General features: G+C 38.3%; 1 protein-coding gene across 2 annotated transcripts in view; it reads left to right on the top strand.

Moving 5' to 3' along the window:
- Positions 1-15,304, top strand: part of atg2b (autophagy related 2B) — a 27,076-nt gene extending 11,772 nt beyond the window's left edge. The window contains exons 11-43 of one of the 2 annotated variants that reach the window (XM_067366691.1): positions 87-198; positions 290-533; positions 1,330-1,486; positions 1,578-1,670; positions 1,905-2,093; positions 2,197-2,470; positions 3,059-3,167; positions 3,280-3,487; positions 3,645-3,787; positions 3,913-4,070; positions 4,261-4,433; positions 4,517-4,664; positions 4,931-5,130; positions 5,481-5,561; positions 6,611-6,717; positions 7,081-7,173; positions 7,282-7,352; positions 7,436-7,512; positions 7,605-7,775; positions 7,947-8,079; positions 8,300-8,502; positions 8,718-8,947; positions 9,030-9,144; positions 9,920-10,111; positions 10,230-10,331; positions 10,440-10,518; positions 11,042-11,255; positions 11,478-11,547; positions 12,337-12,419; positions 12,527-12,648; positions 12,811-12,965; positions 13,124-13,273; positions 13,942-15,304. In XM_067366691.1, coding sequence (XP_067222792.1) covers positions 87-198; positions 290-533; positions 1,330-1,486; positions 1,578-1,670; positions 1,905-2,093; positions 2,197-2,470; positions 3,059-3,167; positions 3,280-3,487; positions 3,645-3,787; positions 3,913-4,070; positions 4,261-4,433; positions 4,517-4,664; positions 4,931-5,130; positions 5,481-5,561; positions 6,611-6,717; positions 7,081-7,173; positions 7,282-7,352; positions 7,436-7,512; positions 7,605-7,775; positions 7,947-8,079; positions 8,300-8,502; positions 8,718-8,947; positions 9,030-9,144; positions 9,920-10,111; positions 10,230-10,331; positions 10,440-10,518; positions 11,042-11,255; positions 11,478-11,547; positions 12,337-12,419; positions 12,527-12,648; positions 12,811-12,965; positions 13,124-13,273; positions 13,942-14,172 — 4,887 coding nt within the window. In that variant the 3' untranslated portion in view covers positions 14,173-15,304. Of the gene's footprint in view, positions 1-86; positions 199-289; positions 534-1,329; positions 1,487-1,577; positions 1,671-1,904; positions 2,094-2,196; positions 2,471-3,058; positions 3,168-3,279; positions 3,488-3,644; positions 3,788-3,912; positions 4,071-4,260; positions 4,434-4,513; positions 4,665-4,930; positions 5,131-5,480; positions 5,562-6,610; positions 6,718-7,080; positions 7,174-7,281; positions 7,353-7,435; positions 7,513-7,604; positions 7,776-7,946; positions 8,080-8,299; positions 8,503-8,717; positions 8,948-9,029; positions 9,145-9,919; positions 10,112-10,229; positions 10,332-10,439; positions 10,519-11,041; positions 11,256-11,477; positions 11,548-12,336; positions 12,420-12,526; positions 12,649-12,810; positions 12,966-13,123; positions 13,274-13,941 lie in introns of both variants that reach the window. The other variant, XM_067366690.1, reaches the window with a different exon arrangement.

Genomic DNA, 15,304 nt, shown 5'->3' with positions numbered 1-15,304 from the left:
ATGTATTTTAACATACATTTTTTTTTTTTTTTTTTTACATACTTTAAGATATTGCAAGTGTAAAACATTTTTGACACATTCCCTAGACGGTGTGGGATGAGTACATGGATGTTCCTAGACAGAAGGAGAAACAGATCAATGAAACACCTCAACTTTCTAGAGATTCTCAGCTTACCCACAAGTTGCTACGCCAGACATGTGAGTCCCATCATAATCTTTATGATTTATGGTAATTGTTGACCTTATGACTATCTTTAATCATTGTATACCCTGTGTGTGATCTTTCCAGCTCATCCATCTAAAGGCCATTGTGATGAGTCCAGGCCTGAGCTGGTTCTCAGGCTGACAGTGGGCAATCTCTGCCTGTCTGTTCTCCATATCGATCCCCTCCCACCTCCAGACTCCTCCCGCAGCCATCTTGCTCCAATGGCCTCAGAGTTTTTCCGTATTCTGTCTGTAAATCAACTCCCTGCTGGTGGTTTCCTCCAATCACGAACTATCTTTGATGAAGCCTGTCCACATGATCATCTCAGGTAAGCTTTTACTTCTTAGCCTTTTAACACCGAATTAAAAATGTTCGTCATATCTATCTGATAGTTGAATTAATAGAGCTTTAAAAAAATAAATAAATAAATAAAAAAACGGCTTTCAAACCCTTTAAATCAGGGGTCACCAAACTCAGTCCTGGAGGGCCACTGTCCTGCTTAGTTTAACTTGCCTCAACACACCTGCTTGGAAGTTTCTAGTATGACTAATTAGACCTTGATTAGCTGATTCAGGTGTGTTTAATTGCGGTTGGAGCTAAACTCTGCAGGACAGTGGCCCTCCAGGACTGAGTTTGGAGACCCCTGCTTTAAATGTTATGATGAGGAAGAAAACTGGAGAAACCAAGACTCCGTGGCGTAGCCCATTGGCATGTTTAAGCAATATAAACTTAATACAGAATATTATAAGAATGGTCGCTTATTATTTTGTTACCAACCTTCTTGCAATTATCAATATTTAGATTATCTTGAATGGCTGACATTGGATGTGAGTTCACAAAAAAGATGAGGTGGGACAGCAATAACTTTGCATTCAGTCTTTAATGCCCTCATTGCACTTCATTGATTGGAAAAACTGAAATTTTTAATGGGTCGAGGAAATTTAAACCTGTGAGTCATCACCAATGAAACAATGAAAGCAAAAGATAATGATAACAAGAAAGGACCTAAGACAGAGCCTTGTGGAACTCCGTATTTAACCTTTCCTTTTGTTTTAGGTAGTATATGTTTTAAGGTGCCACTGAAGATAGCAGGAAATTTAAAATGCATTTTTCTTCATCTTCAGGTTCATTGGTCAGGGATTAAAGGTGACATACGAGCACTGCCAAGGCTCCAGTGTACGTACGCTGAACACGGATCTCTCTCTGAGTCAGGTGGAGCTTTTGGAATGCCTGTACTCTACTGACAGCCACACTACACAGAGTGGAGCCCAGTACACAGAGGTACTTTTTGTCTGTTAACAAATGTTGTATGCACCCAGAATAGTTATTTTACATAATAATAATGGTTCATTTCTTCTGTGTCAAACATTAGCTTCTTGCGTTTGATGTCCCAGCCAGTAGTGAGTCTCCCCCTCCTACATGCCTACATTTACACTACAAACTAACAGAACGCAGAGGCCCGCAGGTAACTGCCTGAAATAACACTTCTTTAGAAGTGTTGATTGGAGCTGATTAAAGTACTTCTTCATACTAAAGTAAATGACCACATGATTATGTTCTTGACTAGTCCATTTATATGATATTTTAATAGTGACATTAACTGTTTGATTTTTACTTTTTATACTTCAAATTAATCACAGATCTAGTCACTTACAGCAGACAGTCAACATGGTCCAACATTTATTAATTTTTTAATCAGGGTGGGCAGGTACGCCTGAGTACTGTACCTCGCAAGGCAGATTTGCAGGTGGAGCTGGGTAAAGTCCGCTCAGAGTGTGACGTCAGCATTGTGGACAGGCTCAACTCCCTACTACAGCCTCAGAAACTGGTTACAACAGAGATGATGGCATCTCACATGTACACATCCTACAATAAACATGTCAGTCTGGTGAGAAACATTAGTGACTATCTACCTGCACTTAATTTACTTTCTTTTCTTTTACTTTTATATCACTTTGCATCTTATTGTGGTTGTGTGCTTCCCTCACAAGCACAAAGCCTTTGCAGAGGTCTTCCTGGATGATAGTCGCACCCCAGCGCACTGCCACGTGTCTGTGTCAATAAATGCACCTCTACTGGTGCTAGTGGTGCGGTTTCCAATCCCAGACTTGCGCTCAGATCAGGAAAGGGGCCCCTGGTTTAAGAAGTCCCTGCAGAAAGAGCTGCTGCAGCTGGAGCTGGAAGATCTGGAGCTCAAGACGGAGTTCACTGGAGGAAACTCATCAGAGCAGACCAAGATGGAGCTCACTTTCAAAGAGCTCAGCGGTACTAATTTACAAACAACCTGATCATGCCAAAAATAATGTCCCAGCTTTGCATTTTGAGTGAATTCTGAAAGTAATCACTGGATGAGGAAACAGTTTAAATGTTCCTCTGCAGCATACCCCACGTACAGGATGCAGAGATACCTTTATATACAAGCTTCACTTATTCTTTTCTAAAAAGAATAAACCATATTTAATGTGAGCTAGATTTTCATTTCCTGAATGTTTCTGTATGTTTTTTTTTTTTTGGTCTGTGCACAAGAATCCTCACAACACTGCCTTTGCAGTCTAATGGCACCAATAGATGGTTTAATAGATGCCTGAAAGAAAAGACCATTTTTTTGTGAATATATATTATTTTACAATAACAATACGTTGTAATATGCAAATTTTACAATTATGTCATCTGTGCTGACTAGATTTGTGCACAATCTAACAATGTAAGTCAATGGGAGATTTTTTTAAGAGTATAAAAGTAATTGAATATATGATATTGCAATACAAAACCTCATAACATAATATCCAAAGAATATTAGAATGGTTGATTTTTAATACATTTAACCATACAATGTGTTTTCTGTTACACTAGGGTCATTCCAAAAAGACAAAGATCACCCTGCGGCAAGGTTCTTAAGAGTAGCTAACACCATGGAGGAGGATATGACATCGTCCGACTGTGGCAAATTCGACTGGCCCAGGTAGACTGTGCTCTGTGTATCCTGTTTTGTTCATAGTCTTTCTGTGGATCTTTACTGATAAGATTCATCCAGATACAGAAACTAAAATATTTTCTGCTCAATACCCATTCAGAGTGGTTTTGAAGGTGAACCCCAAGGCTGTGCGCTCCATCTTAGAGCGTGTAACGGCTGAGGAAGAGGAAGAAGAAGCAGATGGTCACTCACAGGAGGAAGAGGAGGAAGAAGAAGGTGCCGCCCACTCCCTGAAGGATGTGTGTGATTTTGGCAAACCTGAGCCATCCCCTTTCTCCTCACGACGTGTCATGTATGAGAACGAGGAGGTATGGGGAGATTTATTTTTTTGGTGTGTTTTCGATTTTTTTATTTTTGTATTTTAATTTCTAATTATTTTTCTTTTTGGATAATATAATATAATTTCTACATAGACTTATAAATAGTAATTATTAATTATGCATAATAACTTTGCGCCTCATACAGATGGTTATCCCAGGAGATGTGGTGGAGATGATGGAATTCCAAGATAAAACCATGAGCAATTCCCGCTACATCCTTGAGCTGTTTTTCCCTAATGTGCAGCTCTCTTTGCCCAATAAAGACTTTTATGAGAAACTACACAACAGGTAATTATTATTAATGCATGAAGAAAACTTCAAATTCACAGCTTTGTCTTATAAATGTACATCATTAAAAACTTCATATTCATGTTCTTGTGAGTTTCAGCTACCATGTCCTTTTTTTGTACCAGGATTAATAACGACCTGCTGCTATGGGAACCCACAGCTCCATCTCCAGTCGAGACTGTGGAGAACATCCCATATGGAGTGGGCCTGTCTGTAGCCAGTCAACTCATCAACACGTACAGTAAAGACAGCTTCAGTCAGTTTAGATCCACTGGCCCAGAGGGTAAAGATCATTTTGCCTTCTGCTCACTTGAATATTTAATATCAGACTAGAAAAAGCGTTAACATGCTTTTTGATACTACTGCCAGCACTTATTCTTGGAAAGGTGTTGTTTTCAGGTAATAATCTGACATCCTGTGTCTGTTGGTCTTTTGTTCTGTTTTTTTTTTTTTTTCTCATTATGTGTGTGAAGAGGAAGAGAGTGGTTCTGAAGAAGAGACTCTGCAGTATTACACCCCTGCTGAACTGGGTTATAGGAACAGAAGGAAGAAGAGGAGTAAGATGCAGCCTAAGAACTCTCAGAGCCTCTTTTCCATCGTCCTGTCTGTTAACCATGGTCTGCTAGCTCTGCACACACACTTAAAGGTATTACACCAACATCGCAAAGATAGTGCTTCAATATTGAGTCAAGGGATGTTTCATGTTATAAATGCCAATTCTTCCAGCAGGATGATAATAGTGTGTTACAAAAAAAACATGGTGAATTCTGGATGGAGGTGAAAAACGGGACGCTGTTTGGCGTTACGCAACATGAAGGCTATAAAGACCAGCATTATGTCTGCTTCCACACATCTCAGGCCTGCCTCTATCACCATGGTAAACAAGATATTTTGTTTGAGTAGTTTTACCTGTTGTTTTTCAGTTAAGTTATATAATGGTCTATATAGATTCCTGGTACATTATTGTTACTGTGTAAACAGAAATAGATGCTCCTACTTCATTATATTTTAGTGCTTTATTATTTGTATGATACTATTTTTCTCTCATATCTCATTTATATTAATAAGTATTAATAATAAGTTATTAATTAATAAGTATGTATGATGATTTTTTTTATGATAATTGCGTATTTAATTCCTCAGGCACGGTGGATGGGGATGCCCCCGAGTGGAGTGTTAATCTGCCCTGTAGGACGCGTCCTCTTTGGCTGGAGCGTGTTATGTATGCGTCTGAATCTGCCCCAGAGAGGGCATCTCCCTCTGAAGGGCTCAGTTTGGAGCCCCACAGCATGCTGTCTGTCGCTGTTAAAATTTCCTCCCACAACACTGAGCGCAACGTCAAGGTAAGCCACATAACTGGCATAGACAAATGCTGTTTAAAATTTTAACATAAATTACTGTTTAAAACTTTGGGGTCTGTAAGATATATATATATATATATATATATATATTTTAAAGAAATAAATACTTTTATTCAGGAAGGACGCATTAAATTGATCAAAAGTATAACTGTAAAGACTGTAAAGACTTTCTTGCATTGTTACAAAAAATCTGTTTCAAATAAATTGTTGTTTTGAACTTTCTATTCATTAAAGAATCCATTAAATATAATAACATTTAAAAAATAGAAAAGTTATTTAAAATTGTTATACTATTTTATATTATTACTGTTTTTAAACTCCTGTATTTTCAGGAGTTTCTCATAGCCATTGGCATGAGGGGAGTCACACTGGAACACAGAGTGGTGCCTTCAAGTCTGGGCTGGTATGACCAGGTAATAAAAATAATATAATAATATTAATATATACAAAAGCGCCTATGAACTTTGGGATTGTGGACATCAGGTGCCCTAGATTCAAAAATTGAATTTACCTCGGCATAGTTGAATAACAAGAGTTCAGTACATGGAAATGACATACAGTGAGTCTCAAACTCCACTGTTTCCTCCTTCTTATATAAATCTCATTCGTTTAAAAGACCTCCGAAAAACAGGCGAATCTGAACATGACACCAACTGTTACGTAACAGTCGGGGTGTACGCCCCCAATATTTGCAATTGCCAGCCAATGTTCCCAAAATTATGAAAGGCATTAGACAAGGGCAGAATGTCTGGATGTGCACAGCCGAATTTTTAGTGATATTTGTAAATTGTCTTTCTAAATGTTTCGTTAGCATGTTGCTAATGTACTGTTAAATGTGGTTAAAGTTACCATCGTTTCTTACTGTATTCACGGAGACAAGAGCCGTCGCTATTTTCATTTGTAAACACTTGCAGTCTGTATAATGCATAAACAACTTCATTCTTTATAAATCTCTCCAACAGTGTAGCATTAGCCGTTAGCCATGGAGCACAGCCTCAAACTCATTCAGAATCAAATGTAAACATCCAAATAAACACTATACTTACACGATTAGTAATGTTGCATGACAAACACTTTGTAAAGATCCATTTTGAGGGTTATATTAGCGGTTTGAACTTTTTTTATGTTGTTTAAGGCAAGCACGAGCTCTTGGGGCGTGGAGCACCAGATTTAAAGGGCCACACACCCTGAATCGGCTCAGTTCTAATTATGCCCCAAAATAGGCAGTTAAAAAAATTAATTAAAAAAAAATCTATGTGGTATTTTGAGCTGAAACTTCACAGACACATTCAGGGGACACCTTAGACTTATATTACATCTTTTAAAAAAAGTTCTAGGTCACCTTTATAAAGTTGCACTGATAAATGAGTTGTTGACTCAATTATTATCAATCCGACTAAGTAATTGCTGACTGTAGTTAATTTATCTGTGCTAAACATTATTGGTTGTCTTTCCACTGTAGATAGTTGACTTTTTAAATGTGTCAGATGAGCCGGTGCTTGGCTACACACCCCCTTCATCTGTATCCACCCTCCACCTGCATCTATGGAGCTGCTCCCTGGATTATAGGTGATGCATTTAGCTAGATTCTAGCACTATCTTTTCCAATACATCTATCCGGTATTTAAAGAGAAAACGGTGCCTCCCAAAACTGTTTGGACACTTAAATGGGTGAATCTGCAAACACGTGAGGCATAGAACTTCATCAAAAAGTGTCCAAATTAATTTAGTATAAATTTTGAACAACATATGTTGTTTTTATTTAGAACGTAACAAACTTTACTGTAAAGGTGTTTGTGATACTATTATTATTATTATTTTTTTTAAATAAATTCAACTTTAATATTTAATAATCCTCATAGTCTACACAGAAATGATATGTGCTTTTCTGTTAAAAGACTTTTGATCTAAGCAGTAGTTTTCTCTCTCCAGACCTTTGTATTTACCTGTGAGATCTCTGCTGACTGTGGAGACCTTTAGCATCTCCAGCAGTGTGTCTTTAGATCACTCTTCCTCCAGTTTGAGGTAAAAACTTGCACTGATGCAACATCAGTTCTTGAAATATTTTTCTGTCTATAACTGAACATTTCCTAGTTACTTTTCTCTAATGGTTTATGCTTTCTTCCCTTATAGAATAATTTTAGATGAAGCTGCATTGTTTCTGTCTGACAAGATCAACGCTGTGTCTGTTAATCTGGCGCGAGGTGTGCAGTTTTACTCGTCTGTGCTGTTTCAGAATAGGTCTACAGAGCACTCTGGTTTCATTTTCTTATTGTTGTGTATTTAGATTATGTGCAAGTGGTTGATATGGGGACTCTGGAACTGAGGATCACTGCAGTCAAACCAGGAGCAGATGGCAAAATGGTGTGAAAGTCCTCCGTTAAATCAAAAAGTTGTCTACCCTCTTATGCAAAATGTTCCAATGTCTTTATCTTGTGCCATTTATATCTCTGTAGACGGAGCCAAGGTTTGAGCTGCGTTGCTCAAGTGATGTTATTCACATTCGCACCTGTTCAGACTCCTGTGCTGCTCTTATGAACCTTATTCAGTACATAGCCAGCTATGGAGATCTACTGCCCCCTTCTGGACAGGAGGCCAAGCGCAGAAGCACTAAACAAAGGGTTAAGGTCAGGTCAATCGAAAATCTACAGAAATTCGACAGTGACGCATTCCATTAAGCTTAATATTTAAAATCTAACTATCAAAGTAATTATAATCTTGCCAAATGTTTTGATAGCTGAGTAGTTGTTAGCTTATTTGAGCTATTGTTGTCATGATGAACGTTTAATGTTCTCCAGACGGAAGCAGTGAGCCGCCCACCAGCTCCGGCACCTCTACTTCCTGAAGCGGAGCAGCAGATTCTTCAGGATCTGATGAGTGATGCAATGGAAGAGACGGACAGCCTGCAGAGCCATATGCTGCAACAGAACGGTCAGACTTGTTCATTAATAAAGCCTTGGCAGCTAACTGAAATAAAATAAGTTGAGGTACTAAAATGACTAAAACTGAAATAAAAATCAATTTAAGCTAAATAAAAATATTTAACAAAAAAATTACAAAAGCACATAAAAAGATTACAAAAAACTAAAATAAAAAATACTATAATAGTATGTGAATAATACTGCTCACATTACATCTGTCTTTTGTATAGGCATCAACGAAGACCGTTCACATGATCATGAGCCACCCCGTTCTGACCTCTTCCTTTTCCCTGATGAGAGTGGAAACCTGGGGCAGGACCCGAGCCCCACATACCCAACCCTGCACTCCCCACTCATCTCTCCCCCTGCCCCCTCTGTGCTCCACGACTCTGATGACTTCTGCATCCTGGACACGCCAGGCTCCAGAATAGAGGTGAGATCTTAATTTCATACATATTTCAAGCATTTATGAAAGGTGAAAGTATTTACATATGCATATCTCTTATTCTTCTGAATAAATACAATAGCTTTATGTGAAGAACTGACTGAATTTCAAGACGTTATTCACATTTTTTGGTGAACTGTTCTTTAAAATAGGCATCTTAATTAGTGCATGCATTACTTGATCAAAAGTGTTTTGCCTATCAGGAACGGGATGAGGAGCCTGTGGTAAAGAAGCTAACCTCTGAACCTATCCTGGTGAAGGAAGAATATTTCAGTCTCCCCCTGGAGGGCAGCACTTCGAATAAGGGGCCGCTTCATTTCCCTGTGCCGGAAATCAGATACCTGGTCAAAGAGATCTCTGTTGTGTGGCACCTCTACGGAGGAAAGGACTTCAGCGGTGGCGCACTGTCCTCATCACCAGCTCGCAGTCAAGGGTACATAATTAGGTCATGCTTCATATAAATCTGCTTGTGTTATCAATGTGTATTCAGAGAGCATGTTTGTGTGTGTGTGTAGGTGCACTCCTCACAGTTCTCCATCACAGACTCCTGTAAGACAGGTGAGAAGAGGCTCTCGTGCTGGAGGATGGGGCAGAAACCCTGATGTTCTGATGGAGATTCAACTCAGTAAGGTCAGAAAAACATAATCATCTGCCTGCTTAATATATGAACATGAATATAATGCTTAAAATATGAAAATTGGTTGATGGTTCTTTTACTAATGTAGGCTAAAAGGACCTTTGAAATAACTGAAGTTATATTGAACTGAAAAGTCGTCAACAGACCTGGAACTACTTCATAGTTATGCGTTTACTGGAAAATAATTGCAAAGCTTAGTTCGTCAACCAATCAGAATCAAGCATTCAGCAGCCCTTTTGTCCATTTCAAGGGAAGTCCGTTCACTCTGCGACCATATTTGCAACCCCCCTGGGCAACTATTTCATATGAAAGCTTGTTTCTGCCACGGAATAAAAAAAATTGAAGGATAATTGCGACTCTTTATTTCACAATTCAGATTTTTTTTTCTCAGAATTTTGAGATAAAAACTCGCAAGTGCAAGTTTTAAAGTCCAGTTCTGAGGAAAAGCTTAGAATTGCGAGATAAAATGCAGCAGTTACCTTTTTATTTTTTATTCAGTGGCGCAAACAAGCTTCCATAATTTCAGGCATCCAAGACCAAGTCCTATCTATTTGAATGGGGGAATCCTGAAATCTCAAAAGCTGCTGGCCGAACTCAGAATTAAATAACTTATTTAAAATCTGCAACAAAATCTGACATAAACTGTCCCATAAATGTAGTTTCTTATGTTCAAATAGCATTAAAAAAGCGAATTTTTCAGTTTAGACCAGCCGATGAGCATGTGCAGTCGTGAGCATGAGTCTCAGGCTTCTTCATGTCTTATATTAGGTGCGGTTCCAGCATGAAGTGTATCCTCAGATGGCTCCAGAGGCAGGCGTTTTGACGGAGCAGCCGGTGTCCAGACAGGTGTTCTCAGTGCAGGATCTGGAGATACGAGACAGGCTGGCTTCTTCTATGATGAACAAGTTCCTCTACCTGTACTCCAGTAAAGAGATGCCCAGGAAAGCTCACTCCAACATGGTACGATTAAATAGACACAGACAGATAATTATCTTTATATATTACATGATCTAGAGGTGGTTTGTATGGTTTCTAAAATATCAAATGATATCGTCTGAGCATGTGTTGTGTACATCAGTTGACCATCAGAGCCCTACACTTGTGTGCGGAAGCAGGACAGGCACCTCAGGAGTGCTGTCTACGTGTGTCACTAATGCCCCTCCGTCTGAACATTGATCAGGTACAGAACAAAACTGTTCAAATCACATTTTTAACTGCATAGTTCAGACTGATGACTAAATGTCAGTGATCCCCCTCATTTTTGTCACTTTTTTTTTTTTTTGTACAGGATGCATTGTTCTTCCTGAAGAACTTCTTCACCAGTCTGGCAGCAGAGGTTGAACTGTTTTCCCCACCAGAGCAGGAAGGTAACAATCAATATGCAAAATTAACTCTGTATGGCAATGCAGGTTCACTAGTCAAAAAGATGTCTATTCTGCATTCACACCGTGTCCTAATTACTGTTACTACTACCTAAGTTGTAATTATGAGTTCTACAAAGAACGCTTTTCACAAGTTGGAATTTTATGGTAATTCCAACATGGCATCAACACATAAATGGAAAGCTAAGTGATTTTAAGAAAAGTTGAATGTCAATATACTTAATTAAATATTAAAAAGCATTGATAAAATGAACTGAATTAAAATTGTAGTATTATACCCAATACTTGGCATGTACTTTGTATATTTATTTATGCTGACAAAGCCATTGAAACTAATATTCAAGTTGGTCTATGCACTTCTCTTGAGGAGCGCTGTTTGTTTGGCATGCAGAGTTGCTTTCTATGTATGTAGGCAGTAGACAGTAAGGCAGCTCACTAGATCTTGCAACAGCAGTTCTGTTCTGCAAGCAATTGTTTCATCTATGTGACTATTTGATTTGTATTGTAGCATTCTGTGTGTCAATGAAGAAGCCTCCTGGCCCGGAGGTTTCCTGCAGTTTTTCCAAGTACAACGGTGCAGCGGCTCAAGACCCTGCGCCCATCATCTCAGTGCCAACACAAAGCCGCTCTAGTCCAAGCCTCCTCCGCACCTGCAGCCAAGACAGCACTGCTGAGACAGACACTGCCTCCACATCTTTCACAGACCAGCCCATATTCTTCAGGTGTGTGAGAGGAAGCAGTATTCATACACATCTACAACAGGGGTGTCCAGTGAGAGGGCCACTTTCCTCCAGAAATTTGATGTCTAGCTTTAGTTTTCTAGTGGTCCTGGATTAGCTGCTTCAGCTGTTTTAATTAGGGCTGGAAATAACGGTGGCTCTCCAGAAACAGGATTGGACACCCCTCATTTACAACATTAAACATTTACTCGTGTTGTTTTCCAGAGAGTTCCGATTCACTTCAGAGGTGCCAATTCGATTAGACTACCATGGAAAACACATGGCCATGGAGCAGGTGAGCTATCTACAAAATCCAAATGACAACAAATTGTTTTACTCTTTTGCTAAATATCATATTTCATTCAGAATTTATTCTTTATTATCAAATATCAAATACAAATATCAAATACATTTGGCGTCATTTTTCCATGTATTTTGAATTTGTGAATTGTAACAAGAGCATAGTGACATAATATATATATATATATATATATGCATGCAATTATTAGTCAACAAAACTCCTTTTTTGGGTATGAATCATTTACATTTACACAACGACAATGTGCTAAAAACAGAAAAGTTTTTCCTTTGTGTTTTTCACTTACAGGCGACGGCAGTGTAAAACAATCTCTGACTAAAAACACTGTATTCTGCATGCCAGGCCAGTAGTTGGCGATGTCACTTTGTAAAGAGACTACACACTTATAGACTGATTACATAAAATGCATGACGTCACCATTTTCATGTTTTTGCAGTTTACATGGAGACAATAATGGTATCGTTTTCAAAAACTTGCACTTTGAAACCAGTTTTCAAAAGTTTGCGTTGTTGTGTAAATGAACGGCCAAAACACATAAAATCTTTCCAGATTTTAGGTTTAAAACTCACTTGATAGTGGGTTAATACCTGAACTGCACTGTTAGATGTAATAAATGGTATTTTGATCTAAATAAAAAGCACGGGTCAAGTAACACAATATTTTGCTACAAAACAAGCTTGTAGATTTCATTTTCTCTTAGTAACTAAACAATGAATTAATTATAATGTGTATATAAAATAATGTTTGTCTTTTTATTTTCTACAGGGCACATTTGCTGGTATTGTGATTGGACTGACACAACTGAACTGCTCAGAGCTTAAATTACGGCGCCTGTGTTATAGACAAGGGTAAGAAAAATTAACAAAATGTAGCGTTTAAAAAAATTGTATTTATTATATTTACCTCACAAATCTATTTGAGCCTATATATTCAATGTGATTTTTTTTTCCCCCAGGTTATTGGGTGTTGACAAACTCTTTTCATATGCCATTAATGAGTGGCTGAATGACATAAAGAAGAACCAGTTGCCGGGGCTTCTGGGAGGCGTGGGGCCAATTCATTCCTTGGTTCAGCTAGGTTAGCACAACACATTCGTACACACATTATTCCATCCACACTTGAATAAGTACTTTTGTTATAAAGTTTTATTGTCCAAATATTTATATTGACCATGTAAATAAAGTTGTCTAATCAGAGTTCTCAGTGTTAAGCATTGTTTCCTCTTTGTTGCAACTATAGTTCAAGGTTTTAGGGATCTAGTTTGGCTGCCAATTGAGCAGTACCGTAAGGATGGAAGAATAGTGCGTGGCTTTCAGCGGGGCACAGCTTCCTTCGGAACCTCCACCGCAATGGCCGCTCTGGAGCTCACCAATCGGATGGTGCGAACAATACAGGTAAACCCTGATTTGTGTTACTTCCTTTTAGTGTGTGACCTTTTGGGGCGACTGTGGCAGTATGTGAATGTTTTCATCAACATATGACAATGGAAGATGAGCATAGATATATTTATCATACTGATCACATTAAACTTAATTTGCTCTGTTTTGTGTAGGCGGCTGCTGAAACGGCTTATGACATGGTGTCTCCCGTGCCAGATGAGAAAGAATCCAAAAAGATTAAACGGTACTCGCATTACTGTCTGGCCCATCAGCCAGTGGACCTCAGAGAGGGGGTGGCCAAGGCATACAGCGTAGTAAAAGAGGTATGAGCACTTTGTTGTCCCCTTATTTGGCTCATAATATACATTTTTGCCCCTGTATGTGTAATCATAGAAAGTTAATATAAAATCATTTTTTTAATGCACATTCCCAATTGCACAATTCATCAGCATTTTAAGGAATAGGAGAATGTATTCATCCACATGTCTTTGAAGCACAAATGAAGATACTTTTAATGAAATCTGAGATTTCTGTCCCCCCATTGAAAGTCCATTTCACCAAACCTTTATAGTTCATGAAGACATCATAAAAGTAATCCATGTGAATTGATTAGTTCAGTCATTTTATATAATGAACAGATTTAACCTAGGCCTTTTATTAACATATAGCATAGATCAGCGCAAATTCATAGAGAACATCAAATATGGTAAACAAAAGCTCAAACATTGTTTGTTTCATGTGCGAGAACAAATGAGGTTTGTGTATATGTGAATAATAGCCTAAATAACATCTTCATCAGATAAAGCGATCATGTCCTTTCAGACGACGTGGGGTAAACTGCTCAATTTATATGGATTATGTAACTTTCTAAAACATCAAAGTGAGTAAATGATGACAGAGTTTTCATTTTGGGGCAAACTGTCCCTTTAAGAGTGACTGAGGTATATACTGGTTTGTTTATATTAACCGTTCCTATGCACTGTGTTTGCAGGGCATTACCGACACAGCTCTGACCATTTATGACACTGCGACACGCGAACATGAACAGAGGGGCATGACAGGCGCTGTGGGCGGAGTCCTGCGGCAGCTTCCTCCAGCTGTTGTTAAACCTCTTATCGTTGCCACAGAAGCAACGTCCAATGTGCTGGGAGGCATGAGGAACCAGATTCACCCAGATGCACGTCAGGAAGAGTCCCAAAAATGGCGCCTAGGAGAAGAGTGAGCTCTCTTCACTGAAATTTACTCTGCTGGCCTGCATTACATCAAAATTGATATTCATACTGGCCTTTTAGCCCAGATATGTGTGTTGGATTTTATGTATTGGTGTGTTTATGCCTGTAAAGATCATATGAGACCAGTTTTTCTGTTTTGCTGCTTATGCTTTAGTTTAAAGCGTTTGTGGTGTCTGAGTGACAGACAGCTAGAGGCTGTGATAGCACAAATATAACCCCCAAATGAAGTACCGGAGAAAGACTGGAGCTTTTTTCTCAACAGCACTTGTGCTTGACATTTAATGTAACTGGAGTCATTGAGCCGCAGAACTGGAGACGCACAGCTCCCGCTGGAGTAGATTTAACTAGATTTGTCTCATCTCAGCCCCCTATTAAACGTCCTTGTAGTGCCTTCATGTCATAGTTTATTAATATCATATGTTTATCTGTTTTATGAATGATGTGGTGTAGTGTCTTGTAGGGAACAAGATTTCTGTGCCATGGGTTTTCTCATCATTTAATTTATACAACAGCATTCAAGTAATTTAAAATGTGACTTGTGTTGGTTACGTCATGACGTCTTATGTTGGATGCAAGGGAGAATCTCACAAAAAATCACAGTCATATTTCACCCCAAAATCAAAAGAAAAAACAACAAAAAAAGTAACACTGTGCATAAAGACAATGAAGCCTATTTCAGGACCATTTCGGGTTTTAATATTGTTTTAACCTCCCCCCCCACACACACACACACATTCTTATTACTGTAACAGTCATATAATGTTAAAAAATAAAATCAACTTAAATTACAACAAATACTTCTATGATGTATACTTCACTGCTGATTCATATATTGACTTGCATACAGTACTGAGAATTGTATGGAAGAGGATTAGGGCCAAGCAATAATAATAAAAAAAAAAAAAAAAAATATCTCGAGATTAAAGTTGTTAAATTTAGAAAAAAAAGTTGAGATAAAATGTTGAGAATAAACTTGTTAAATTACGAGAAATAAAGTCGTTAAATTTCGAGAAAAAAGTTGAGATAAAATGTTGAGAATAAAGTCATTAAATTACGAGAACAAATTCGTTAAATTATGAGAAAAATGCTGTTAAATTTCCAGAAAAGTCGAGATAAAATGTT

Source organism: Chanodichthys erythropterus, chromosome 18 (genome assembly GCF_024489055.1).
Source record: "Chanodichthys erythropterus isolate Z2021 chromosome 18, ASM2448905v1, whole genome shotgun sequence".
In the NCBI taxonomy this organism is placed as follows: Eukaryota; Metazoa; Chordata; class Actinopteri; order Cypriniformes; family Xenocyprididae; genus Chanodichthys; species Chanodichthys erythropterus.
This window is presented reverse-complemented; position numbering and strand designations above follow the sequence as displayed.